Source organism: Schistocerca nitens, chromosome 1 (genome assembly GCF_023898315.1).
Source record: "Schistocerca nitens isolate TAMUIC-IGC-003100 chromosome 1, iqSchNite1.1, whole genome shotgun sequence".
In the NCBI taxonomy this organism is placed as follows: Eukaryota; Metazoa; Arthropoda; class Insecta; order Orthoptera; family Acrididae; genus Schistocerca; species Schistocerca nitens.
Window position 1 is genome coordinate 393,772,000 of NC_064614.1, and position 26,486 is coordinate 393,798,485.

The 26,486-nt window shown below is 42.0% G+C and overlaps 1 protein-coding gene across 4 annotated transcripts in view; it reads left to right on the forward strand.

The window, feature by feature from the left end:
* The window catches only part of LOC126249381 (exportin-6-B), a 381,423-nt gene that overhangs the window by 33,128 nt on the left and 321,809 nt on the right, over positions 1-26,486 (forward strand). For 2 of the 4 annotated variants that reach the window (XM_049951037.1, XM_049951050.1), the window contains exon 2: positions 2,293-2,339. The exons of the other annotated variants lie outside the window; for them this stretch is intronic. In XM_049951037.1, coding sequence (XP_049806994.1) covers positions 2,293-2,339 — 47 coding nt within the window. The remainder of the gene's footprint in view (positions 1-2,292; positions 2,340-26,486) is intronic. 4 annotated transcript variants of the gene reach the window in all.

Consider the following 26,486-nt stretch of genomic DNA (forward strand, 5'->3'; position numbering starts at 1 on the left):
CAGTCCTTCCACTTGGCTCAAAACCAAAGGGCCTTAATCAGTTATGGAGACAATGCTGCAAATTGTGAACTTCGTTGAAACTTTTTGTACAAGGCTGGTCTTCTCAACCTTCCCTGCCAGTTACAGGAATGACCCAAGTATGACCTTGGAGCCCATAAGACAGGCATTATTTGTTCCAACATGTGTCACAGTCTCCAGTTGGTTGCACCCTTTTCCTTCAATGACTGCTTGAACAGCCTCTTCACCATGTTGAATGAGGGCTCCAGCATACACACTGAGCGCACCTGGTGTCCTTTTCTGTCCCTTGCTGCCATTTCCGGAAGGGTACCATCATTCCCTGTACTTTTGAAATGCCAACAAGTAATAGACCCTATGCATAAAGATAATGTGTGGTGTCCTTTTTAGAGTCTCTTATAGATAGCCCTCTAAACAGTTGGGCATACTGATAATTGCTTCACAATGCTCTTACTCCCTTACGAAGTATGTTGTCAACAAGAAGTCACATTTTGACAACAACAGTAACATTTATAAACAAAATATTGGAAGGAGAAATGATTTATGCTATCCATCAGTCAGCCTTAGTGTTACAAAGGAGGAGCGAGCTATTCCGCCATAAAAATGTTTGACCACATACCCAGTGATATAAATCATTTACACCAACTGCGACATAATCGCGTGTACAAACAGTGATCCAATATTGTAAAATGCTTTTTTATTCCAGTCTCTGATCACAAATGAATTCTTTAGACGATGACCGGTTTCAGTCTGTAATGACCATCTTCAGATCTGATTTTAATGAATATTAAAATTAACTTCAAACACAAACTGAAGTCATATCTGCTTGGCGGTAATTCTGATACCAACCGTCAGCTTTGAACCGTGATGTCATCATGATAACACACACTGCATTTTTACCCTCTTATGCAATATGGCAACCATGACGTCACACCTTCAAGGTGCAGACTTGTGAAAATGATACCATTATGTCAAATATAATTAAAATAATCCAAAGAAGAGTGTGGAACTAATGAGACGACTGCTATAATTTGGGGTGAGACAAATAAAATAGACTATATTCCTAACATAAATTTCATTGCCAAACAAAAGCTTGCATAAAAATACAGTAAGTCTAAGCCAACATTACACGAAATCCACAAACTTGGTTCAACCTCAGTTAACCTAGATAATGAAGTCAACACACTAATACACATGCAACAAACTGGTATCAGAAAGTTCACTTGATATATATAGCTTAAATAAAGTCCTCGAAACCCCAACTCACTCAGAGATCTGGTAACTTCACTTGACCTGTACAACTAGAATGAAGTCCACAATATCGAGAAATCACAACAGTTCAAAACACTAGTATTAAAAACTTCAACTGTGTAGCAATAACAAAATCCACAAGCCACAAAGTCATTAAAAAGTTCTATTAACATCAATTTTGGACAACGAAAACACAACCATGCGAAACACACACACACACACACACACACACACACACACACACACACTCACTAAAAACAAAACAAAAACCATCATAAATTAACAAAACAACAATATGAAAAGCCGACCTAGACTTCTTGGAAATAGTCAAACATTGTAATGCCAACCACGTCACATATATCCATCCTTGACCTGAAGTGCAGCAACTTTGGCTAACTTCATAAATTCCTAGTAAACATGGCACTCGAGATACTCAGCCACCAGACGATAGAAATAAAAGAATTTTATTGTTGTCGCCATATTGTCACCTATTTTGGTATGCGACTATCTTCTAGTGAATTTTTTTCATATAATCCATAACTAAGAACAAAAGCAGTGCAAAAATTAAGTATCCAGCTGTTAACAACACGGCAAACTAATAACTGCAAAGCTGAAAATATATCGGACTCAGTCAGTGACATTAAACTAACTCACTAACAAAGATTTAAACACAGAATTCTAATACGAAGCAGACAAGTAAAATTTTTGAGGTGGTGTTGTATTCTAGAACAGTATCTCACCTTAGCAACAATAATATTGTCAACAAACCATAGTTTGGGATTCAAAAGGATTGTTCTATTGAAGACGCCATTTACATGTACACTCACCAGATTTTACAAGCAGAAAATAATAACATAGCATTGGTTGATATTTTCTGCAATCTAACTATGGCATTTAACTGTGTGAATCACAATTTTCTCCTAGATAAATTGAAGTTTTATGGAATTTACGATATAGCCATCGAATGGATTGTCATGTGTAAGCAAAATAATGCAGAAAAAAAACTAAAACTAACTCCGTCTACAGGCCGCAAGCGACCCATCGGGACCATCCGACCGCCGTATCATCCTCAGGTGAGGATGCGGATAGGAGGGGCAGGGGGCAGCACACCGCTCTCCCGGTCGTTATGACGGTTTTCTTTGACCGGAGCCGCTACTATTCGGTCGAGTAGCTCCTCAATTGGCATCACGAGGCTGAGTGCACCCCGAAAAATGGCAACAGCACGTGGCGGCGGGATGGTGACCCATCCAAGCGCCGGCCACGCCCGACAGCGCTTAACTTCGGTGATCTCACGGGAACCGGTGTATCCACTGTGGCAAGGCCGTTGCCAAAATAATGCAGAAAGGTGTACTTAATTATAATAATTCAACCAGTATACTCTGGGGAGAGAATTCTGACTAAGAGAAATCACGTGTGAGGCTCCCCAAGGTTCAGTCTTAAGTCCACTATTGTTCCTCTTTTGTGTAAATGATCTTCTGTCTAATATACAACAAGCAGAATTAGCTCTTTTTGCAGACAACACTTTTATTGTAATGAATCCAGGCATACATATAGAAATATAAGAAATGGTAAACAAAACTCTTACAAGTATCATTGAATGGTCTCATTCTTAGTTTTAAAAAAGACACAGCATATTCAATTCTGCATATCTATGGACACTACATCAATGATAAGTGTAATCCATGCTGAGGAACCTATGAATACGGTGAAAACTTCAAAATTCTCAGGTGCCCATATTCACAAGAATTTAAATTAGAAAAAGCACATTTTGGAATTACTGAAACAACTTAGTTCAGCCACATTTGCACTTAGAATCATTGCAAATCCTGCAGAGAGAAAAACCAGTAAGTTGGCATATTTTCTGCCAATAATGTCATATGGAATAATGCTCTGAAAGGTAAGTCATCTTTAAGAAGGAAAGTCTTCATTGCGAAAAAATGTTCAGTAAGAATAATGTGTAGTGCCCACTCATGATCATCTTGTAGACATCTGTTTGAGGATTTGGGCATTCTGACTTCCCCTACAGTTCAAAAGGAACAATGATGTACATAACGGCAAAAACAGAAGGAAAAATAGCATTCATCACTTCACATTAAGGTTGTCTTTAGCACATAAAGGGTACCACAGTGCTGCACAATAAATTTTGATCACTTACTGAATGGTATAAAATGTCTGACAGACAGCAGAGTAAAATTTGAAAACAAACAGAAAGTTTCTTCTTGACAACTCCTTCTATTCCATAGAAGACTTTCTATTAGTGTAATATGAAAATGTAGTGGCTAACACTTACCAACTCACAAAACCAGTATATCTATTTTCTTTCTAGAGAGAGGGGGGGGGGGGGGGGGAGACGGCAACCCTTAGAAATATTCATAATGTAACAATATGTAAAATTTAATTTTTGATGTAAATGTAAAATGGCTTATTTCTCATCATTGTGATCTATCATGCAAAGTGATCCATTGCACATGAAGCTATCGAATTATAATGCCCGACAAATGACACTGCATCAGCCTAGTCAGTCACTAACAACACTCAACAGCAACTTCAAAGCATTTACATACCACACTGAAGAGTGCCATCACAAACTACAAAACGCCTTCTTCAGACATGATCCATTCCACATGTGCCGTGCAACCATAATGTCACATAGCGCAACGTATATGTCATTATCCAAAGGTGACAGCCTCATAAATTCACTTTCAACTTCCTGTTCTGGACTGTGCAGTGTGACATGCTACAGATGTTCTGTCTAGTGTGAACAAATTAATGTTTGATAGGATGTCATATTGTGCTGTTGATGCTCAGTGTGAATCTGCTGTAAATCAACTTTTGCCTTTCTTTCACTGAATATATGTCAGCCTTTTCTAGCTTCAGGTGATCATTTCCAAAGAGTAGATTCTACTGAAATAAGACAACTGTTCCCTCTGCAAATTGTATCCTGTCTCCTTGACAACATCTAGTAGAGAAAAGATCTGTTTACTTGGCTAACATGTTTTATTTGTTCTTCCTCTGCATGAGCGTGTTACATCAGATACTGTCACCCATAAAGCAATTGCAGTGTACTATAGCTGGAAAGTTAAAGACAGCAAGGATCTTGTCTTTCTCATGATATGATTCTGTGGAGATTGTATTCTGTTTATCTTGTTGTTAAGGTGGAAGGTATGACTGTCGGGTAGGTCTCATTAGTTGACCCGTGATCAAACTAGTTCATCATGTTGGATTGGTGGATCAGGTTGCATAGAGACAGGCAGGTTCAGTGGTAAGTGTGGTTTGTGTTCTGTCAGTATAATATACTGTGCTCTACAGGCATGGCTTGCTGTGCCTGGATGTGTCAGCCTGGAATATCATGTTAAATTCTGGTATCAAGTTGTATGGATGGCAGCATTGTACAGGAGGTATAGACAGTACTGAACTGGGTCAGTAAGACAAGTAAAGATGGATTTGCTAGATACCTTGGGCCTCACACATCTTCAGTTTGACTCTACACTCTACATCTGTACCCTACAAACTACTTCAGAGTGCCAGACGTGGTATTTTCCATTGTATCACTTAATAGGGCTTCTTTCCATTCCGTCCACATAAGGAGCGTTGAAAGAATGATTGCATAAATGCCTCTGTGTTTACTGTAATTAGTCTAATCTCCTTATTGCAGTCTTTGCAGGAGTGAAACATAGGTGAAAGAGCTACATGTTGTTCTGTGGAAACATGTACTCCCGGCTCTGTTTATTCCAAGCACAGTCCTGGGACTGTATCATTGTACTTGTCATATTCCAACATGTACTTTGAACATTTTATTAGATGATCAAGCACTTAAAAAAATGATGACACCAGCACATTTCTGCCACCTTGGAATATGATGTGGATGTTTATATATAATTAAATTGGCCGTTATGTAATAAATACACTTGAAATAACAGCTATTGTAGTTTTCTTAATATTCAGATTTCATATTACATGAACCGAGCGAGGTGGCGCAGTGGTTAGCACACTGGACTCGCATTCGGGAGGACGACAGTTCAATCCCGCGTCTGGCCATCCTGATTTAAGTTTTCCATGATTTCCCTAAATTGCTCCAGGCAAATGCCAGGCTGGTTCCTTTGAAAGGGCACGGCCGACTTCCTTCCCTATCCTTCCATAATCCGATGAGACCGATGACCTCGCAGTTTGGTCTCTTCCCCCAAACAACCCAACCAATCATATTACATGAACAGTCACATGACTTGTTCACCTCTTAGGCTGAAACTGCTGAGTATAAACAGGCAAAGTTCAAGCGTATTGTGCAGCACATCCTACACAGGTGTGGACCAGCTGAAGTTGTGAGGGATGGGAGAATGTTGACGTTGTTCGACAAGCATGTAAGAAAGCTTATCTGAAAGCAAAAAGGTCTTAACTGCAGATTTAAATGTAGCCAAAACCTCATCAACAAACAAAAACAGAACAATGCCAAAATTATACTCTCAGCCTTGTGTGAAGTGTTCAACAAACTCGGAACTAAAATTCTGTCTAACAACCTGACAGGAAATCTTAAGAAATTTTATTCTTTGTACAATTAGTAAACAGATCAAAGCCGTCTGCCTAGACGCTCTGTGGCCATAATTGCATTGGAAGAGAATAACAGAGAGAAGGCCAAAATGCTAAATTTACATTTCCAAAATTGTTTTGCAGAAGAGCATTATGCTGAAGTTCCCCTTTCAAACAGTCACACAAACATCAAACAGACTGCTGTCAAAATAAATGTCTGGTGATAGAAAATCAACAAAAACCACTTAACAGAACAAAGAAAGCTGAGTCTGAGAGGATAATTATAGAATCCTATGTAGAGTGTGCAAAAGAACTTGCACCTCTGCTAGCAGCCGTCTACAGTAGGTCACTGAAGAAATGAAGCATTCCAGGTGATTGGAAAAAGGTGCATTCCCATTTTCAAGAAGGTTCATTAAATAGATACATACAACCACAGGCCTATATTGCTGATAATAGGATGTTGTGGAACTGTGGAATATGTTTTGTGCCCACATATGGTGACCTTTCTGGTGACCAAAAATCTCGTTTGAAGGAATCCAGGTGTATTTTGCAAATGACAGTTGTGTGAAACTCAACTTGCTCTGTTTGTCTTTGTCTTTTGCCCCTCGACGTAAAGAAATGTAATGTATTACACACAAATCTGCAGAAATATCTGTTATTGTATGATTACATGATTGCTGAACAATCACTACAGGGCTATTACAAATGATTGAAGCGATTTCATAAATTCACTGTAGCTCCATTCATTGACATATGGTCACGACACACTACAGATACGTAGAAAAACTCATAAAGTTTTGTTTGGCTGAAGCCGCACTTCAGGTTTCTGCCGCCAGAGCGCTCGAGAGCGCAGTGAGACAAAATGGCGACAGGAGCCGAGAAAGCGTATGTCGTGCTTGAAATGCACTCACATCAGTCAGTCATAACAGTGCAACAACACTTCAGGACGAAGTTCAACAAAGATCCACCAACTGCTAACTCCATTCAGCGATGGTATGCGCAGTTTAAAGCTTCTGGGTGCCTCTGTAAGGGGAAATCAACGGGTCGGCCTGCAGTGAGCAAAGAAACGGTTGAACGTGTGCGGGCAAGTTCCATGCGTAGCCCGCGGAAGTCGACGAATAAAGCAAGCAGGGAGCTAAACGTACCACAACCGACGGTTTGGAAAATCTTACGGAAAAGGCTAAAGCAGAAGCCTTACCGTTTACAATTGCTACAAGCCCTGACACCCGATGACAAAGTCAAACGCTTTGAATTTTCAGTGCGGTTGCAACAGCTCATGGAAGAGGATGCATTCAGTGCGAAAATTGTTTTCAGTGATGAAGCAACATTTTTTCTTAATGGTGAAGTGAACAGACACAATGTGCGAATCTGGGCGGTAGAGAATCCTCACGCATTCGTGCAGCAGATTCGCAATTCACCAAAAGTTAACGTGTTTTGTGCAATCTCACGGTTTAAAGTTTACAGCCCCTTTTTCTTCTGCGAAAAAAACGTTACAGGACACGTGTATCTGGACATGCTGGAAAATTGGCTCATGCCACAACTGGAGACCGACAGCGCCGACTTCATCTTTCTACAGGATGGTGCTCCACCGCACTTCCATCATGATGTTCGGCATTTCTTAAACAGGAGATTGGAAAACCGATGGATCAGTCGTGGTGGAGATCATGATCAGCAATTCATGTCATGGCCTCCACGCTCTCCCGACTTAACCCCATGCGATTTCTTTCTGTGGGGTTATGTGAAAGATTCAGTGTTTAAACCTCCTCTACCAAGAAACGTGCCAGAACTGCGAGCTCGCATCAACGATGCTTTCGAACTCATTGATGGGGACATGCTGCGCCGAGTGTGGGAGGAACTTGATTATCGGCTTGATGTCTGCCGAATCACTAAAGGGGCACATATCGAACATTTGTGAATGCCTAAAAAAAGCTTTTTGAGTTTTTGTATGTGTGTGCAAAGCATTGTGAAAATATCTCAAATAATCAAGTTATTGTAGAGCTGTGAAATCGCTTCAATCATTTGTAATAACCCTGTAAAAGCAGTCACATCCATTAACATCTGGGAATGTTTTTGGTAGAATGACCACAAAAAATTAGTCGTAGAAAAGGAGAATGCCACACTATGATTCATGGGAAGAATCCACTGAAAGTATAGCCCAGCCATGAAGGAGCGATTTTACAAAACACTTGCTTGTCAGTCTGGGAGCCATACTAGGTAGGCCTGATGGATAGAATAAATAAGTTTGGAAAAATAACAGTGCATGTCATCATGGGTTAATTTATAAAGCATTAAAGTATCATGAAGATCCTCTCCCATTACCAGTAGTAGACACTAAAATAGAGGTGTTGCAAATCACAGTGTGATTTTCTGTTACAACTCTGAGAGCGTACATCCCAAGAAAAGTCTAGCAATGTATTGCTTCATCCTATGCATATTTCCTGAAAAGACCATGAAGGCAACATTAGAAAGAGAGATTTGAGCTTGTACAGAAGCCTATTGACAATTGTTGACAGTGATAAACTAAGTACCTTTCATCATACACCAAAAAGTAGCTTGAGGGACTGTGTATGTAAATGTTGCCATGAACTTTCACCAGATAAAATGCAAGCATAGGCCACCATGGCCATTGTCACTGTCAGTAAAATCCTTCAAGGTATTTGATGACGTCATCAGTATGTAAAATTTCAGAGGATTGTTTGCATATGACTTCAACCATTTCCCAGTAAAACAATCTTTCTACCACTTTGAAATCTTACTGAACATTTATGCAACTGTTTTCAATAGTACTTCATTATAGATAAAGGCATTACCTGCGAACAGTCTGAAATTAATAGTAATAATGTCATCCATGTCATTAATATATAACATTAACAACAACGGTCCGAACACACTTCCCTAGGGCAATGGCTCTCCACCCAAGATAATAGGCTGTGTCTTCCCTTATAAGAAATCTTCAAACCAGTCACAAATTTCACTTGATACCACATATGGCATATTTTCGATAACTGGTTTAGGTGTGACACAGATTCAAATGCTTTTCAGAAATCAAGAAATACTGCATCCATGTGATGTTTTGGTCCATTGCTTTCAAGATGCCTTATTAGAGAAGCGCAAGTTGGGTTCTGATTCATTGATCCCCCCCCCCCACCACCACCACCACCACCACCACCACCACCAGTTCGACATATCTCATTATGTTTGCACTCATATTGTCTAGTATTCTACGACAGGTACATTTCAAAGATATGGGATGATAGTGTTATTGCTCATTTGTGCTACCTTTATTGTAGCGAGGTATGACTGCACTTTTTTCCAACCAGTTGGTACACCATTTTGTTTGAGGGATCTATGGTATTTTATGGTTAACCTTTTGAGTTCCAACTATATAAACAAAAACTAAAATTAAAATTTTTCACAAAATTTACATTTATCATATTAAGCAATGAATATAAGACGAAATTATCAAAATGTGAACAATCAATTGTTCTAAAGTTGTGGTTTCACTTTATAACTACTGTGACATGTGGTTTTCAACCACCTATCATTTCATGAGATATATTTGATAGCAAACTGACATTTTTCCTAGACATAGCCCCACATCTCTAAACTGCCATTAACTTATATGCCTAAAAGTAATAACAACCAAAAATAGGACTAAAATTTAGCAAATTTATATCAAAAGTACTTACTGCACCAGTTGTTTCATTTTGAAACCACTCACAGCAGAAGTATGTGTAGTACAAACTCAAATTTATGATACAATAACTTTAGATATACTTATTTTCACTGCCAATGATCTCCTCAGTATGACTGCTGTAAGTGATTGCTACAGTGCACTACATTCATAGAAGTACCTCTTACTTCTGCATACCACTAGATGTTTCTGTCTTGCAGTAACATTGATGGTTTCATGCAAAAACCACTAGTTAAAAAAATCATATGGTGATTTCAGCCAGAAACCACTAGTGCTCAAAGGGTTTAAAAGAGAGACTAGCTCTACTGCAAATTCTGTATACAGTGTGATACAGATTCCATCAAACACAGAAATTTTGTTCAATTACTATGATTTCAGCTGTTTCTCAGTGCCACTGACATTAACATGTATAGCACTCATATTTGCAGTGGTGAGAGAATTACAGTGGGGCAACTAAAACAAGTAGAAAGAGTTAAATTTTCAGCAAACCAAATAAAGTAGTAGTAGTAGTATTGTATCTCAATAAGGAACTCGAAAGAAACAGTTCTGGAGAGGAGCCTGTAGCAGAACTGTAGCTCACGTTTAGAATAATGTGTGTGATAGATATGTACCTAGTGAAATAGTTCATGATGGGAGGGACTCCAATTCTAAGGAAACAGAGACTGTTGCATAACAGCACAGGGCTAGAAATAGGGAGATGCTGACAGAAACACATTTGGCTGAAAGAGGGCAAATCGTGAAGCTTTCAGTGACCCACCATAACAGAATATTGCCAAAGGATCTCTCACAAAATGCAAAGAAATTCTGGCCATATGTAAAGACTTCCAAAGTTAGTGTTCAGCCATTTATGGAGGAGACATGGACTGGAATTAGTTAGCAAAGCAAAAGCAGAAACATTTAACTCTGTTTTCAAATGTTCCTTTAAAAATGAAAATCCAGAAGTACTGCTCAGTTTCATTTTTACACCATTGCAAAGATAAGTCATATATGTATTAGTGTCAGTGGTGTTGAGAAGCAGGTGAACACTCTTATAACTGAATAAAGTTCCATAGCCTGATGGAATCCCTGTCACATACTACAATGAATTTGCAGCTGAATTAGTTCTCTTTTAACCATAATCTACTATAGATCCCAAGATTGTGGTTAGCAGTGAACCATTTATCAATGTTGTTATCTGCTACCAAAACTCAGTGCCGTTCTCTGTACTGAAAGGCTGTGGGAAGGTAGTAAAGCCTGTTAGTGACAGTGTGTTAGCTGAGTGTGCAAATGAGATGTATATCAACAAAGCCAAAAGTGCAGATCCCATAAGGAAGCTTTACAATAAACACCTGAAATGAATTACTTCCTTGTTAGGTCTCTTGCAGGTATGATCTTGTTGAAAATTCATGTATTGATCTTCGAGTAAAGTTCATGAACATTTATTTTGGAAAGATCTGCAGGAAGCCTGACCCTACATTCCAAAAAAAGGCAAAATATGTCCCACATTGGCTTGACAGGACACCATAGCCTGACTAAACATGCCAAGCAATGCATGTCAAGAAGAAAAACAGTCCCGTGTGACAGGTTATGCAAACTTAACCCATACTGCTATCACAACTTGATCTGAGTTCATAAACAGCTGGATAGCCCCATGATTGTTGTCACACAATTGGAAACTGCTGAGAGTGGGTATTTTGGGAGGGCTATCAAAAGACATACCATAGATACCGAACATACATAAAGTGCTATACTCTTCTGTGGATGCAGTCTGCTCTACAGGAACTACAGGGTCATCCACAACTCATCCACTTTACTGTGTTAGCATGCCAGGGGCCTGTATGTGACAGACAAGGACCAGGGAAAACTCAAGCTGTTACACTCATCTCCATAACCAACAAGTTCAAAAGTGTTGAGTGTTGGGTTGTCTTCCACTGAAATTGAGCCAGTGAGACAAACTTCACCTGTGGGAAGCCTGCTGTGAGCTGTATCAAGAGGAGGCAAACACAGAAGAGTAGAGTTCTATTGATCATCAGCAGTTCAAATATATAGGGAAGAATGATACGCCTATGGAAATGGTAGAAAGAGTTGGGATGAATCACCTTTTGCATTTAGTTTGAATGCCTGATAATCTTATTCAGCGTGTTAAAGAGGATGTTCTGGTAGGCAGTGAAGGGACATGGTGCAATCATTTGTGAGTTGTGGTGCAAGTTGGAACAAACAATGCCTTTAGTCTGGGCTTGGAGGTTACACTTGGATCTTTCTGGCAAGGAGCAGAGAAGGTTGACAGGATAAGTGTCTAAAAAAGCTTTTCTCACAAGCCTAAGAAAAGAGGGGTGAGACTATTAAAATTCTAGTGACCAACTGCCAAAGCATTTGCAAAAAGAAAAGCAGAGTACCATGGAGCTTGGGTAATACTGGGTACAGGAAATGGGTTAAAACCTGAAATTGAGAGCAGTGACAATTGTGGGGTATATCTAAGCTGATGCCAGTAGAATAGGTTACTGAAAAATAGAGCAGGTATGTTTGTAAGACAAGAATCTCAAATCCTCTGAGGTAGAAATAAAAGCTGCCTGCTAGATTGATTGGTTGTGATACAGTATCGATGTTTGTCATAAACATATAAGTGGATCCATCTGCCACCAGACCCACCCACACATGTTCTCGAAAAGTTTGGAGGAAGGCTCAGTACACTAGTAAGTACGTTGCCGAATCATTTCGTTATCATTGGAGGGACTTTAATCATCCAACAGTCATTTGTGACAGTTGCAGTTTCTTAAGTTGTAGGCATGAGGTGACTGAATGTGAAACATTACTAAAAACTTTCTTGAGTACTTCCTGTAACAAATAGTTTGGAAGCCAACTCATGATGGAAATGTTTAGACCAAATGGCAACAAATAGACCTGACCCCTTTGAGGACGTCTCTGTTGAAACTAGAATCGGTGAACATGAAGCAATCACAGGAAAAATGAATACTTCAGTACAAAGGGCAACTTAAAACCAGTAGAAAAACTTATATGCCTAAAAAAGTAGCTGTGTCATATCTCAATGAGGACCCAGCAACATTTAGCTCTGAACAAGAGCATGTAGAACAACTACATATCAAGTTTAAAAGAATAGTTGCCCAGTTACTGGTTAGGTATGCACCTAGCAGAACAGTTTATGATTGGGGGTTGGGTGGAGGGGGATCCCTCCATTGTATACAATCACTGTAAAGGAACCTCTAAAGAAACAGATCCTATGGCACAATATTTGTAAATCACAGCCTGTGGCTATGGCTAGAGAAAGCATTTGGCTGTTAAAATGGGATGTGTGAGGCTTTCAATAACTGCCTAGCAGAATTTTATCGAAAGACCACTCAAAAAATTCAAAGAAATTCTGCTCATATGAAATACAATTACTGGCACCCTAGTTAGTTTCCAAACACTCAAAGACGTCACAGGAATTAAAATTGAAAGCAAAGCAAAAGCAGAGATGATGAACTCACTCGTCCTATGCTCCTTCACAAAGCAAAAGCCCCAGTATAACTCTCTCACCACTGCAAATGTGCTATACATGTTAATGTCGGTGGCATTGACAAAATGCTGAAATCACTATAATTGAACAATGGTCATTGTTCCAATGGAATCCATATCACATTGTATACAGAGTTTCCAGCTGAATTAACATCTCTTTCAGCCATAATACTCCATAGATCCTTCAAACAGAATGCCGTATCTACTAGTTGGAAGAAAGTGCAGCCAGACCTATCTTCAATAAAGATAGCATAAGTGATCTGCAGAGCTACCACCCCATATTTTTTACATGCATCTGCTGTAGAGTCCTAGAGCATACGAGTTCAAACATAATGAGATATTTCGAACTGAAAGCATCATAATTCATTTGGACCAAAGCATCACGTGAATGCAGTATTTCTTGACTTCTGAAAAGCATTTGACTTTGTACTATAGTAAGGTTGTTATCGAAAGCATGATCATATCTACATCTGTATCTATACTCTCAATTACTGTGAAGTGCATGGCCCCATTGTACCAGCTATTAGGGTTTCTTCTCATTCCATTCACGTATTGAGCACAGGAAGAATAATTCTTTAAATGCCTCTGTGTGTGCTGTAATTATTATAATATTATCCTCACAATCTCTATGTGAGCAATACATAGAGGGTTGTAGTATATTCCTAGGGTCATCATTTAAAGTTGGTCCATGAAACTTTGTTAGTAGACTTTCTCGGCGTAATTTACGCCTATCGTCAAAAGTCTTTCAACATCTCTGTGATACCCACCCTTGGGTCAATCAAACTTGTGGCCATTTGTGCTGCTCTTCTCTGTAGATATTCAATATTACTTGTTAGTCCCGTTTAGTATGGGTCCCACACACTTGAGCAATAATCTAGAACTGGGCGCACGAATGATTTGCGAGCAATCTCCTTTGTAGGCTGACTGCACTTCCACAGTATTCCAGCTGTAAACCAAAGTCTGCCACCTCCTTTACCCATGACAGCTTTTTTGATAATTGCATTTCATATCTCTACAGTGTGTTACAACCAGGTTTTTGTGTGAGTTGGCTGATTTCAACAGTGACACATTGATATTATAGGCATAGGATACAACATTTTTTCATTTTGTGAAGTGCAAAATTTTACATTTCAGAACATTTAAAGCAAGTTGGCAATCTTTGCATCAGTTTGAAATCTTATCAAGAGCTGAATGAATATTTATAAAGCTTCTTTTGGACAGTACTTCGTTGTAGGTAACTGCATCATCTGCCCCCCCCAACCCCCACCCCTGCGGGTCCGGGGGTTAGAATAGGCCCGAGGTATTCCTGCCTGTCATAAGAGGTGACTAAAAGGAGCCCCTCCCTCTCAAGGGGGTAGTTTGCACCTGCGTCCGGAGACGGACGGTTCCACGACTTATATTTGTGGTCATTTTGGTTTTCACTTATTCTGGTTTCTTGCTTCCTTTGTTTGGTTCCTTTTTTTGTCCTTCTCCCCCTCACTGTCTTCCTTACTTTTTCCCTTGCCTTCTTGTCCACTCTCTGGTCTCCGCCTCGGCGTTTCAGACAGTCTGTCCTTTTTCTCCCTCTCTCCCTTCTTTTTTCCTCTTCTTCTTTCCTCCCTGTGTGTGCCTGAAGGCCGACCCACACGTAGCCAGTGACAGGGTAACGCATAATTCCCCGCCCTGGGTATACAAGTAAGGCACGCACATACCCCCTGGTAAAGGCCAGGCCCAGGGAGGGGTGATTGCCTGAGCTGATACCTTCCGACCATGCTGATTGGTCCCTCCGTCCGTTTCTCGGGAGGTGTGACCTGAGGTGTAAACATTCACCTAAGGCGGGAGTGCCCTCTGAGAGGGTCCCCACAAGGAAGGAGCGCGCCATCGGAGACGCTGGCAATCATGGAGGATTCCTCCGCAATGGATTTCTCTTCTTCTTCTCTCTCGACTTCTGCCCAAAAACGGAAACTTGACCAGCCATCAGTAACAAAAGTACTACCGCCTGCCCCAAAGTTCCTCGTAGTTTCTCGATCTGAGGACGGAAAGGATTTTTCATCTGTCAGCCCTTTCGTTATCCAGAAGGGCATAGATGCCATAGCCAGATCTGTCAAGTCTTGTACCAGGATGCCTAACGGTACCTTGTTACTAGATACTGAGAGTGCCTTTCAGGCACAAAAACTGCTTCGAGCCACACTTCTGTACACGTTCCTTGTCCGGGTGGAGGCTCACCGCACTTTGAATTCGTCGCATGGTGTGGTATATACAAGATCACTCGACGGATTGACTGACGAGGAGATTCAGTCTTTCCTCGCTGAGCAGGGCGTGACGGCTGTCCATAGGGTCATGAAAAAGGTCAACAATGACCTTGTACCGACCTGGACACTTTTCTTGACCTTTGATAGTGTTCAGCTGCCGTCGCACATCAAAGCGGGCTACGAGGTTATTTATGTACGCCCCTATGTCCCGATACCTACGCACTGCTACCAGTGTCAGCGTTTTAATCACACTCGCCAGTCTTGTTCTAATGCGGCTAAATGTGTCACTTGTGGCATGGATGCCCATGAGGGTGACTGTCCACCTGCATCTCCTCATTGTGTGAACTGTCAGGGTGACCATGCAGCGTTCTCCCGTGACTGTCCCATCTACAAGGAAGAACGCTGTATACAGGAAATTCGGGTCAAAGAGAAAGTGTCCACCTTGGCTGCTCGCAAGCTATTTGCTAGTAGGAAGCCCATGCTGCTCCCAGCGGGGAAATACAGTACTGTCCTCACCTCTCCTCGGACTACCAGGGAGGTGGTGATGCAGACATGCGATCTGACCTTCAGCACTACGGTCGTCCGTTCGGCCAGTCCTAAGATCGCCCGGTCAACGTCTCCTCTTCCTCCCGTCACCCCTAAGACACAAGCACCTTCATCAGCTTCTGCCAAGACGAAGACCCAGAAGTCAGATGCACGGGCCTTCAAGAAGGAACCGTCCCGTGCAGACTTCCTACGTACCTCGAACTCCCAGCCATCGACCAGTACTTCTACTAAACGACCTCCCAAGAAGGCTCGTAGGAAGCAAAGTTCTCCTTCTCCGCCACGGCGCGTTTCTTCTCCTGCACCGGCCGGCGGAAGTGGCCGTGCGGTTAAAGGCGCTGCAGTCTGGAACCACAAGACCGCTACGGTCGCAGGTTCGAATCCTGCCTCGGGCATGGTTGTTTGTGATGTCCTTAGGTTAGTTAGGTTTAACTAGTTCTAAGTTCTAGGGGACTAATGACCTCAGCAGTTGAGTCCCATAGTGCTCAGAGCCATTTGAACCATTTTTTTTCTCCTGCACCACCCAGCGGTTGCCGCCCCAGGCCGTCATCCGTTTCACCTGACCGCACTGCTGGTAGTCGAACATCTGGCCATTCACCTGTGGAGGAAGCTCCACCCTCGGCCATCTTAACAAGATGGCTGATGAACCTATTGAACCAGTGGACAATGACTCTCCACCTATTGATAGCGGTGGCAGTGCTCGCTCGAAGCCAGGCCCTCAGAGGCCTTCGAGGTGACCCCTTCTTGCTTCTCCTTTTTCTTTTTCTTCTCATGATGGCGCTTCTTCATTGGAATATTCGCGGCATTCACTCCAACCGAGAGGACTTAAAGTTGCTGCTCTGCTTGCACTATCCGCTCGTCGTAGCTCTCCAGGAAACGAAGCTATGCCCATGCGATCAAATTGACTTGGCACACTATACCTCTGTGCGTTTTGACCTACTCCCTGTGGCAGGTATTCCGGCTCATGGAGGGGTTATGTTGCTGGTCCAGGATGATATTTACTATGATCCCATCACATTGCACACCGGCCTGCAGGCAGTTGCCGTCCGAATTACTCTCCCCACTTTTACATTTTCCATTTGTACCGTTTACACTCCATCGTCGTCTGCCGTTACCAGGGCAGACATGATGCAAACTATTGCTCAGCTACCTGCACCATTTTTGTTAACTGGAGGCTTCAGTGCCCACCATCCCCTTTGGGGCTCTCCAGCATCCTGCCCGAGGGGCTCCCTGTTAGCAAACCTTTTCAACCATCTCAATCTTGTCTGCCTCAATACTGGCGCCCCTACTTTTCTTTCGGATACATCTCACACCTATTCCCATTTAGACCTCTCTATATGTACTCCCCAACTTGCACGCCGGTTTGAGTGGTATGCACTTTCTGATACATATTCGAGCGACCACTTCCCGTGTGTTATCCATCTCCTGCATCATACCCCCTCTCCGTGATCAACTAGTTGGAACATCTCCAAAGCAGACTGGGGGCTCTTCTCTTCCAGGGCGACCTTTTAGGATCAAACCTTCACAAGCTGCAATAGTCAGGTCGCACACCTCACGGAAGTCATTCTCACTGCTGCTGAATATTCCATTCCTCACACTTATTCTTCTCCACGTCACGTACCCCGTCCCCTGGTGGACCGCAGCATGTAGAGACGCTTTACGTGCTAGTCGACGTGCTTTACGCACCTTTAAACGCCACCCTACGGTGGCGAATTGTATCAATTATAAACGATTACGTGCGCAGTGTCGTCGTGTGATTAAAGAAAGCAAGAAAGACAGCTGGGCTGCTTTCACAAGCACCTTCAACAGTTTTACTCCTTCTTCTGTCGTCTGGGGTAGCCTGCGCCGGCTGTCTGGCACTAAGGTCCGCTCACCAGTTTCTGGCTTGACGGTCGCGAATGATGTCCTTGTGGCCCCTGAGGATGTCTCCAATGCCTTCGGCCACTTTTTCGCAGAGGTTTCGAGCTCCGCTCATTACCACCCTGCCTTCCTCCCCGGAAAACAGGCAGAGGAGGCTAGGCCACCTAACTTCCGCTCCTCGAATCGTGAAAGTTATAATGCCCCATTCACCATGCGGGAACTCGAAAATGCACTTGCCCGGTCACAGTCCTCCGCTCCAGGGCGTGATTCTATTCATATTCAGATGCTGAAGGACCTTTCTCCTGCGGGTAAAGGTTTTCTTCTTCGTACTTATAATCGCATCTGGATTGAGGGTCGTGTTCCCACATGCTGGCGCGAGTCTATTGTCCCAATTCCTAAGCCGGGGAAGGACAAGCATTTGCCTTCCAGTTATCGACCCATCTCGCTTACCAGCTGTGTCTGTAAGGTGATGGAGCGAATTGTTAACTCTCGTTTGGTTTGGCTGCTCGAATCTCGACGCCTACTTACCAATGTACAATGTGGATTTCGTAGGCGCCGCTGTGCTGTTGACCATCTGGTTACCTTGTCAACCTTCATTATGAATAACTTCTTACGGAAGCACCCGACCGCGGCTGTGTTCTTTGATTTGGAGAAGGCTTACAACACCTGTTGGAGGGCGGGCATTCTCCGCACCATGCATACATGGGGCCTTCGCAGTTGCCTCCCTCTTTTTATTCGTGCCTTTTTAATGGATCGACAGTTCAGGGTACGTGTGGGTTCTGTCCTGTCCGACGCCTTTCGCCAGGAGAATGGGGTGCCACAGGGCTCAGTTTTGAGCATCGCTCTCTTCACCATAGCGATCAATCCAATAATGGATTGCCTCCCAGCTGATGTATCAGGCTCACTTTTCGTGGTCGATTTTACCATCTGTTGCAGCGCGCAGCGTACATGTTTCCTGGAGCACTGTCTTTAGCGTTCTCTTGACCGTCTTTACTCCTGGAGTGTCGCCAATGGCGTCCGTTTGTCCTCCGAGAAGACGGTCTGTATTAACTTCTGGCGCTACAAAGAGTTTGTCCCACCATCCTTACGACTCGGTCCCGTTGCTCTCCCATATGTGGAGACAACAAAATTTTAGGTCTTACATTTGACAGGAAACTTAGCTGGTCTCCACATGTGTCATATTTGGCAGCCCGTTGTACCCGTTCTCTAAATGTCCTCCGTGTTCTCAGTGGTATGTCGTGGGGAGTGGATCGAACCGTCCTACTTCGCCTATATCGGTCGATCGTCCGCTCCAAGCTGGATTATGGGAGCTTCGTATACTCCTCTGCATGGCCGTCCATCTTACGCCGCCTCAACTCCATACAACATCGGGGTTTACGTCTTACGATCGGAGCATTCTATACTAGTCCTGTCGAGAGTCTTCATGCTGAAGCCGGTGAATTGCCACTAACCTACCGGCGCGATATACTGCTTTGTCGGTATGCCTGTCAGCTATTGTCAATGCCGACCACCCATCTTATCGTTCCTTTTTTGACGACTCTCTCAACCGTCAGTACGGGTTGTATGTTTCTGCCCTGCTACCCCCTGGAGTTCACTTTCGTCGCCTCCTTCGTGCTTGATTTTTCACTCCCTGCAACCTTTCGAGTGGGCGAGAACCAAACGCCACCTTGGCTCCAGGCTCAGGTTCGCGTTCACCTTGACCTCAGCTCACTCCCAAAGGAGGTTACCCCGGTTCAGTATACCGCTCCCGTTTTGTTGAACTTCATTCGAAGTTCATTAATATGATCTTAATTTACACAGATGGCTCTAAGACCAATGACGGTGTCGGGTATTCTTTTATTGTCGGGGCACACAGTTTCAAATACTGGCTCCATGGCCATTGTTCGGTCTTCACAGCTGAGCTATTTGCCCTCTACCAGGCTGTTCTTTACATCTGCCGCCACCGACATTCTGCTTATGTCATCTTCTCCGATTCCCTGAGCGCCATCCAGAGCCTCAGCGATCCGTATCCGGTTCACTCTTTCGTGCACCGGATCCAATGCTCTCTTCAGCAGCTGGTGGACGACGGTTCTCCGGTTACCTTTATGTGGGTTCCTGGCCATGTCGGTATCCCTGGGAACGAAGCTGCAGATGCCGCAGCCAAGGCTGCGGTCCTCCAGCCTCAGACAGCTTCTTGTTGTGTCCCTTCATCAGATTGTAGCAGGCTCATTTGTCAGCGCATTTTATCGCTGTGGCATGCCGATTGGGCTGCACTTACGGACAACAAGCTTTGGGCCTTGAAACCTCTTCCCGTAGCTTGGATGACCTCTTCACGCCCTTCTCGGCGGGAGGAGGTCGTTTTGGCCCGGTTACGAATTGGACACTGCCAGTTCAGCCATCGCCATCTGCTGACGGCTGCGCTGGCGCCGTTCTGCCCATGTGGGCAATTGCTGACGGTACGCCACATTTTAACGTCCTGTCCGAATTTTAATGCACTGTGCGTTGATCTTGGCCTGCCATGTACTCTGGATGCCATTTTACCGGATGACCCAGGAGCAACTGCTCGCGTTCTTCATTTTATCAACTTGACAAACCTGTCTAAGGACATTTGATTATGCTGTTTTTTTAATCCTATGCCTGTCTATGTCTTTTATAGTATTGTCCCTTTTAGTTGCTGTTTTAACCTTGTGCCTCGCGGTGCATTCCTAACTTAGTCTGGGCGCTAATGACCATCGTAGTTGTGCACCCTAAAACCAAAAAAGCATCATCTGCAAAAATTCTGGGGTTACTATTAACATTGTCTACAAGGTCGTTGATATACATTATCAACAGAAAAGGGTCCCAGTACGCTTACCAGGAGCACACCCGAAGTTACTTCTACGTATTAACAATGAGTCTCCCTCCAAGACAACATGCTGCATCCTCCCTTCAGAAAAGTCCTCAATCCTGTCACAAATTTCCCTTGATACCCAATATGATCATACTTTTGACAATAAGCACAGGTGCATTATTGACTCGTATGCTTTTAGGAATACATCCTGTATCAAGTAAAATTTGTGTTTGAAGATCTCTTAGTGAGGACGACACTGCATGTTATCTTGGATGGAAGGCCATTGCCCCAGGGCAATTAGGAATTTCAGACTTTTCGCAGGTAATGCAGTCCTTTTTTAATTAAATACTGTCTCAAACAGTTGCATAAATATTGAGTAAGATTTCAAAGTGGTACAAAGATGAGAATCTTGCTTTTACTGGGAGATGCTTGAAGAGATATGCAAACTAACTAGTGAAATTTTACATATTGACAATGTGGTCACATATCCTGAAGAATTTTGTTTGTAGTGACAATGGCCACAGAAGCCTACACTTACATTTACCCTGTGAAAGCTTACGACATGATGTACATGTACACTCCTGCAAGCCACCTTTTGGTGTGTGGGGAAGGGTACTTTGTATGCCGTTGTCATTTCCTCCCTTTTCTGTTCCATTCGCAAATGGTGCTCAAGAAAAATAATTGTTAGTAGACTTCCGTATAATGAATAAAATATAGGAGCGCAGTTAAGCTCTTACAAACAGCACAGTGAACGCATTACTGTAGCCAAAATAGACACGAAGCCCATGCTTACCACAGTATTACAAGTTTATATGCCAACTAGCTCCGCAGATGACAAAGAGATTGAAGAAATGTATGCGGAGATAAAAGAAATTATTCAGGTAGTAAAGGGACACGAAAATTTAATAGTCATGGGGGACTGGAATTCGATAGTAGGAAAAGGAAGAGAAGGAAACGTAGCAGGTGAATATGGAATGGAGGTAAGGAATGAAAGAGGAAGCCATCTGGTAGAATTTTGCATGGAGAATAACTTAATCATAGCTAACACTTGGTTTAAGAATCATGAAAGAAGGTTGCATACATGGAAGAGGCCCAGAGAACTTGAAGGTTTCAGATATATGGTAAGACAGAGATTTAGGAACCAGGTTTTAAATTAATTTTTTCCAGGAGCAGATGTGGACTCTGACCACAATCTGTTGGTTATGAACTGCAGATTGAAACTGAAGAAACTGCAAAAAGTTGGGAATTTAAGGAAATGGGATCTGGATAAACTGAAAGAACGAGAGGTTGTAGAGTGTTTCATAGAGAGTATTGGGGAACGATTGACAGGAACAGGGGAAAGAAATACGCTAGAAGAAGAATGGATAGCTTTGAGAGATGAAATAGTGAAGGTAGCAGAAAATCAAGTAGGTAAAAAGACAGGGGTTAGTAGAAATCCTTGGGTAACAGAAGAGATATTGAATTTAATTGATCAAAGGAGAAAATATAAAAATGCAGTAAATGAACCAGGCAAAAAGGAATACAAATGTCACAAAAACGAGATCGACAGAAAGTGCAAAATGGCTATTCATGGATGGCTAGAGGTCAAATGTAAGAATGTAGAAGCATATATCACTGTGGGTAACATAGATACTGCCTACAGGAAAATTAAAGAGACCTTTGGAGAAAAGAGGATCACCTGTATGAATATCAAGGGCTCAGATTGAAAACCAGTCCTAAGCAAAGAAGGGAAAGTTGGAAGGAGAGGGTCTGTACAAGGGCAATGTACATGAGGGCAATATTATGGAAATGGAAGAGGACATGGACGAAGATGAAATGGGAGATATGATACTGCATGACGAATCTGACAGAGCACTGAAAGCCCTAAGTCGAAACAAGGCCCCGGGAGTAGACAACATCCCATTAGAACTACTGACAGCCTTGGGAGAGTCGGGCCTATCAAAACTCTACCATCTGGTGAGCAAGATGTATGAGGCAGGCAAAATACCCTCAGACTTCAAGAAGAATATAATAATTCCAATCCCAAAGAAAGCAGGTGTTGACAGGTGTGAAAATTACTGAATATCAGTTTAATAGGTCAGGGCTGCAAAGTACTAACACGAATTCTTTACAGACGAATGAAAAAACTAGGAAAAGCCGACCTCGGGGAAGATCAGTTTGGATTCCGCAGAAATGTTGGAACACATGAGGCAATACTGACCCTACAACTTATCTTAGAACAGAGATTGAGGAAAGGCAAACCTACTTTTCTAGCATTTGTAGACTTAGAGAAAGCTTTTGACAATGTTGACTGGAATACTCTCTTTCAAATTCTGAAGGTGGCAGGGGTAAAATACAGGGAGCGAAAGGCTACTTACAAATTGTACAGAAACCAGATGGCAGTTTTTTGAGTAGAGGGGCGTGAAAGGGAAGCATTGGTTGGGAAGGGAGTGAGACAGGGTTGTAGCCTATCTCGCATATTATTCAGTCTGTATATTGAGCAAGCAGTAAAGAAATCAAAAGAAAACTTTGGAGCAGGAATTAAAATCCATGGAGAAGAAATAAAAACTTTGAGGTTTGCCAATGACATTGTAATTCTGTTGGAAACAGCAAAGGTCCTGGAAGAGCAGTTGAATGGAATGGATGTGCCTTGAAAGGAGGATATAAGATGAACATCAACAAAAGCAAAACGAGGATAATGGGATGTAGTCAAATTAAATTGGGTAATGCTGAAGAAATTCGATTTGGAAACGAGACACTCAAAGTAGTAGATGAGTTTTGCTTTTTGGGAAGCAAAATAATTTATGATGGTCGAAGTAGAGGGGATATAAAATGTAGATTGGCAATGGCAAGAAAAGTATTTCTGAAGAAGAGAAATTAGTTAACATTGAGTACAGATTTAAGTGTCAGAAAGTCTTTTCTGGAAGTATTTGTGTGGAGTGTAGCTGTGTATAGAAGTGAAACGTGGATGATAACTGGCTTAGACAAGAAGCTTTCAAAATGTGGTGCTACAGAAGAATGCTGAAGATTAGATGGGTAGATCATGTAACTAACGAGGTGGTTATGTACAGAATTTGGGAGAGGAGTAATTTGTGGCACAACTTGATTAGGAGGAGGAATCGGTTGGTAAGACATGTTCTGAAGCATCAAGGGATCACCAATTTAGCATTGGATGGCAGTGTGGAGGGTAAAAGTCATAGAGGGAGACCGGGAGATGAATACACTAAACAGATTCAGAAGGATGTAGGTTGCAGTAGTTAGTTGGAGATGAAGAATGTTGCACAGGATAGAGTAGCATGGAGAGCTCCATCAAACCAGTCTCTGGACTGAAGACCACAACAACAGGCTTCTGTATGAGATTTGGGTATTAAACTAATTCTTCAAGGTCTTCAATAGCCATCATTGTCTGTACTGGATGGAGAGCTGCTTAATCTAAAAAAAAAAAAAAAAAAAAAAAAAAAAAAAAACACAACGTGTAACACCCAGAGTCTTCCCTGGTCTTTGCCTTTCTCATACAGGGCCATTGGCATGCTAACACAAAGTGTTCGTAAACTTGATTCCATGATCAGTAAATGAATTTTCCACAAGATCATGCTTACGAAATACACTAATAATGTACATGGACTGCAATGTGTTTCCAGCTTGATGGAGCCCCCTCCACATTTTATCAGACATCTGAGGGAACTTGTCAATACACGCAATATAACATGTTGTCCCAAGAGTGCACAAATGCATTGAAGTTAATGGAGGGAAATTCAGACATTTATTGTGAACTGCACTACAGCTGTAATCTGAGATGTACAATAATGCTTACAGCTGAATGCATTAAAACTATGTATTTTTCAATTGATACTTTGTAAAAAAACATTTTGTAATGTTTTCTGACTGTTGTATGTATGGAAACCTGATGATGTGTTGAATAATACAGGAAATAAACAACATTCTATCTTGGAAACCATTTGGAATAGAGCAGGTGTCCAAATGAAGTTTTTTGCTTCAAATTATTGTTCCTGTCGTATTTGTAAATATTGAACATGGCTCCAAGGACACCCTGTATGCACAGTATTGACATCATAATTCCAGCAGCTGCAAACTCTTTTATTGCATCTGATTAACGTAGTACCTTTAGTATAGGGCCTGTATAAAATGGAATGAGTCCAAATTTGAAGAAAAGTGTTGAAATTATTGCTACAAACAATAAAAATTCTCCAAAATAGAACCCCTGGGCATCAACACACTACTGCCAATGAGTTTTCCACATTTCTCTGTGGAAGTCCTTTTCAAGAATGTCCCTCAAGTAGCATATCAAAACTGCTTTGATCTATGCTACAGTCTCACGTTGTTTCCCTTTGAGAGCTTTTTTCAGTTGAGGGAACAGGAGAGAGTGTGGCAAGACTGCATTGGGATTGTATGTGTCCTGGAGAATTGTTGCAGTGGCATCTGGTCCAGATAGTTTTTAACCATGAAGCAGAGGTGTTGTGCTGCATTATCATGATGCAGCTTTTGATTGGTGGCAGTGCTTGGCTTCATTCGGTTGACCTCTTCAGTCTTTCACTTTTCAGCACTACTGTGTAGAAAACGCACAATCATCTGTTGCTCAGGTATAAATTTGTGGTGGACCACAACCAAGGTTTCAAAGAAGCATGGCTTTGACCTGCTCATTCAAACCTCTTTTTAAAAAAATGAAGAAAGAAAAGAAGGGGGGGGGTGCCATTTGACACTTTGGCATTTAGCCTTTTCCTCTTTGAGGTAAAGTTTTGACTTCTGATAAGCATTACACCACCTTATGTTTGTAAATTAATTAAAAACAAATTATGTACTAAGGACTCATCTGTTGTTTACATTGTAGACAAGACTGGTAGTTTACAGTTGTGATTAAAGGCAGTCACTCATTTATCTCCTGCCACCTGTTGCTCATCAAGACAAGTCTGAGTAACGCCCAGATAATATAATCTCACTAACTCTGTTCAGAGCACTGTCTCTTCATTGGGGGTCCTTTGACTGCTAGACAATCTCCATCAGGTGAGCTTCTGAAAAGGATACCAGGAGATTGGGCACTCATGTAGAATTGATGTGCAGGTGACAGTGGTGACATAATAATGCTAATGAATACTGAAAGAGGAGCAAATAGGTCCTGACACTGTGAAAGAAGAAGGAAAAAGGAAAAGAAACATTCAGAGTGGACAGAGCCAAAGGAGAACTGATGACATTTTCTGAAGACAGATTCCTTTCCCCATTCTCGCATCAAGAACCCCTTCCTTTGGAAATTCTCTGTCGGTAGAAGTCAACTGCTTTGAGCTACAAGGCTTCTAAAAACACACACTGAAAGTCAACTACATTATACTCAGAGTTTCGTTCCTTAAAAATGCTGAGTGTCAAACTCTCTAAATTGACAGGCTCCAAAAAATGTCCCATTACTGGAAAATGATCTTTTTCAAACTCCCAGTATTCTCCCTACGTCTGTCAATCAATCCAAATTTCTTCATCCAACTGGTTGATTGCCATTTCAGAACATTTGCTTTATAATATTGTGTCGGTCTGTGTTTGAAACTGGTAATTAAATCATGACTGTATCTGTTAATAGTTTACAACATGATTCATCCCTGTAAACATTTTATTGGAACTTTCGTAAGCCCTGCACCATTTTATAAATTACAAACATCTATAAAAGTATCTCACCATCAAAAATTTTTATGAGTACTAATCTCCACCAGTCTATAAATCTCTTTAAATTCTGTCCACTAAACAAGACCCTGTTGCTGGATGTCCTAGCATGCTGCTTTGGAATGAGGCTCTCAGTAATCACAAAAGTGTTGGCATTAATTTCTTAGCCGTTTTTTAAACTTTTCTTATTGCATTTCCAGTCTGGAAACCAAACAGCAAAAATTGGTTTTTGGACTGCAAATCCAATAAGGGAATAAATGTGACTCAGTGTGCCACTCCCACCAGCCAGATATTTATCAAGTGCATTGAATCAAGTGTGATAAATATTATGTTGGAAAAATATGTACACTACACTAAGAACCTTGTAAGACTGACCAAAACAATCCAGTAATGTTTGCTATGCCTTTAGGAGGTGCAAAAAAAT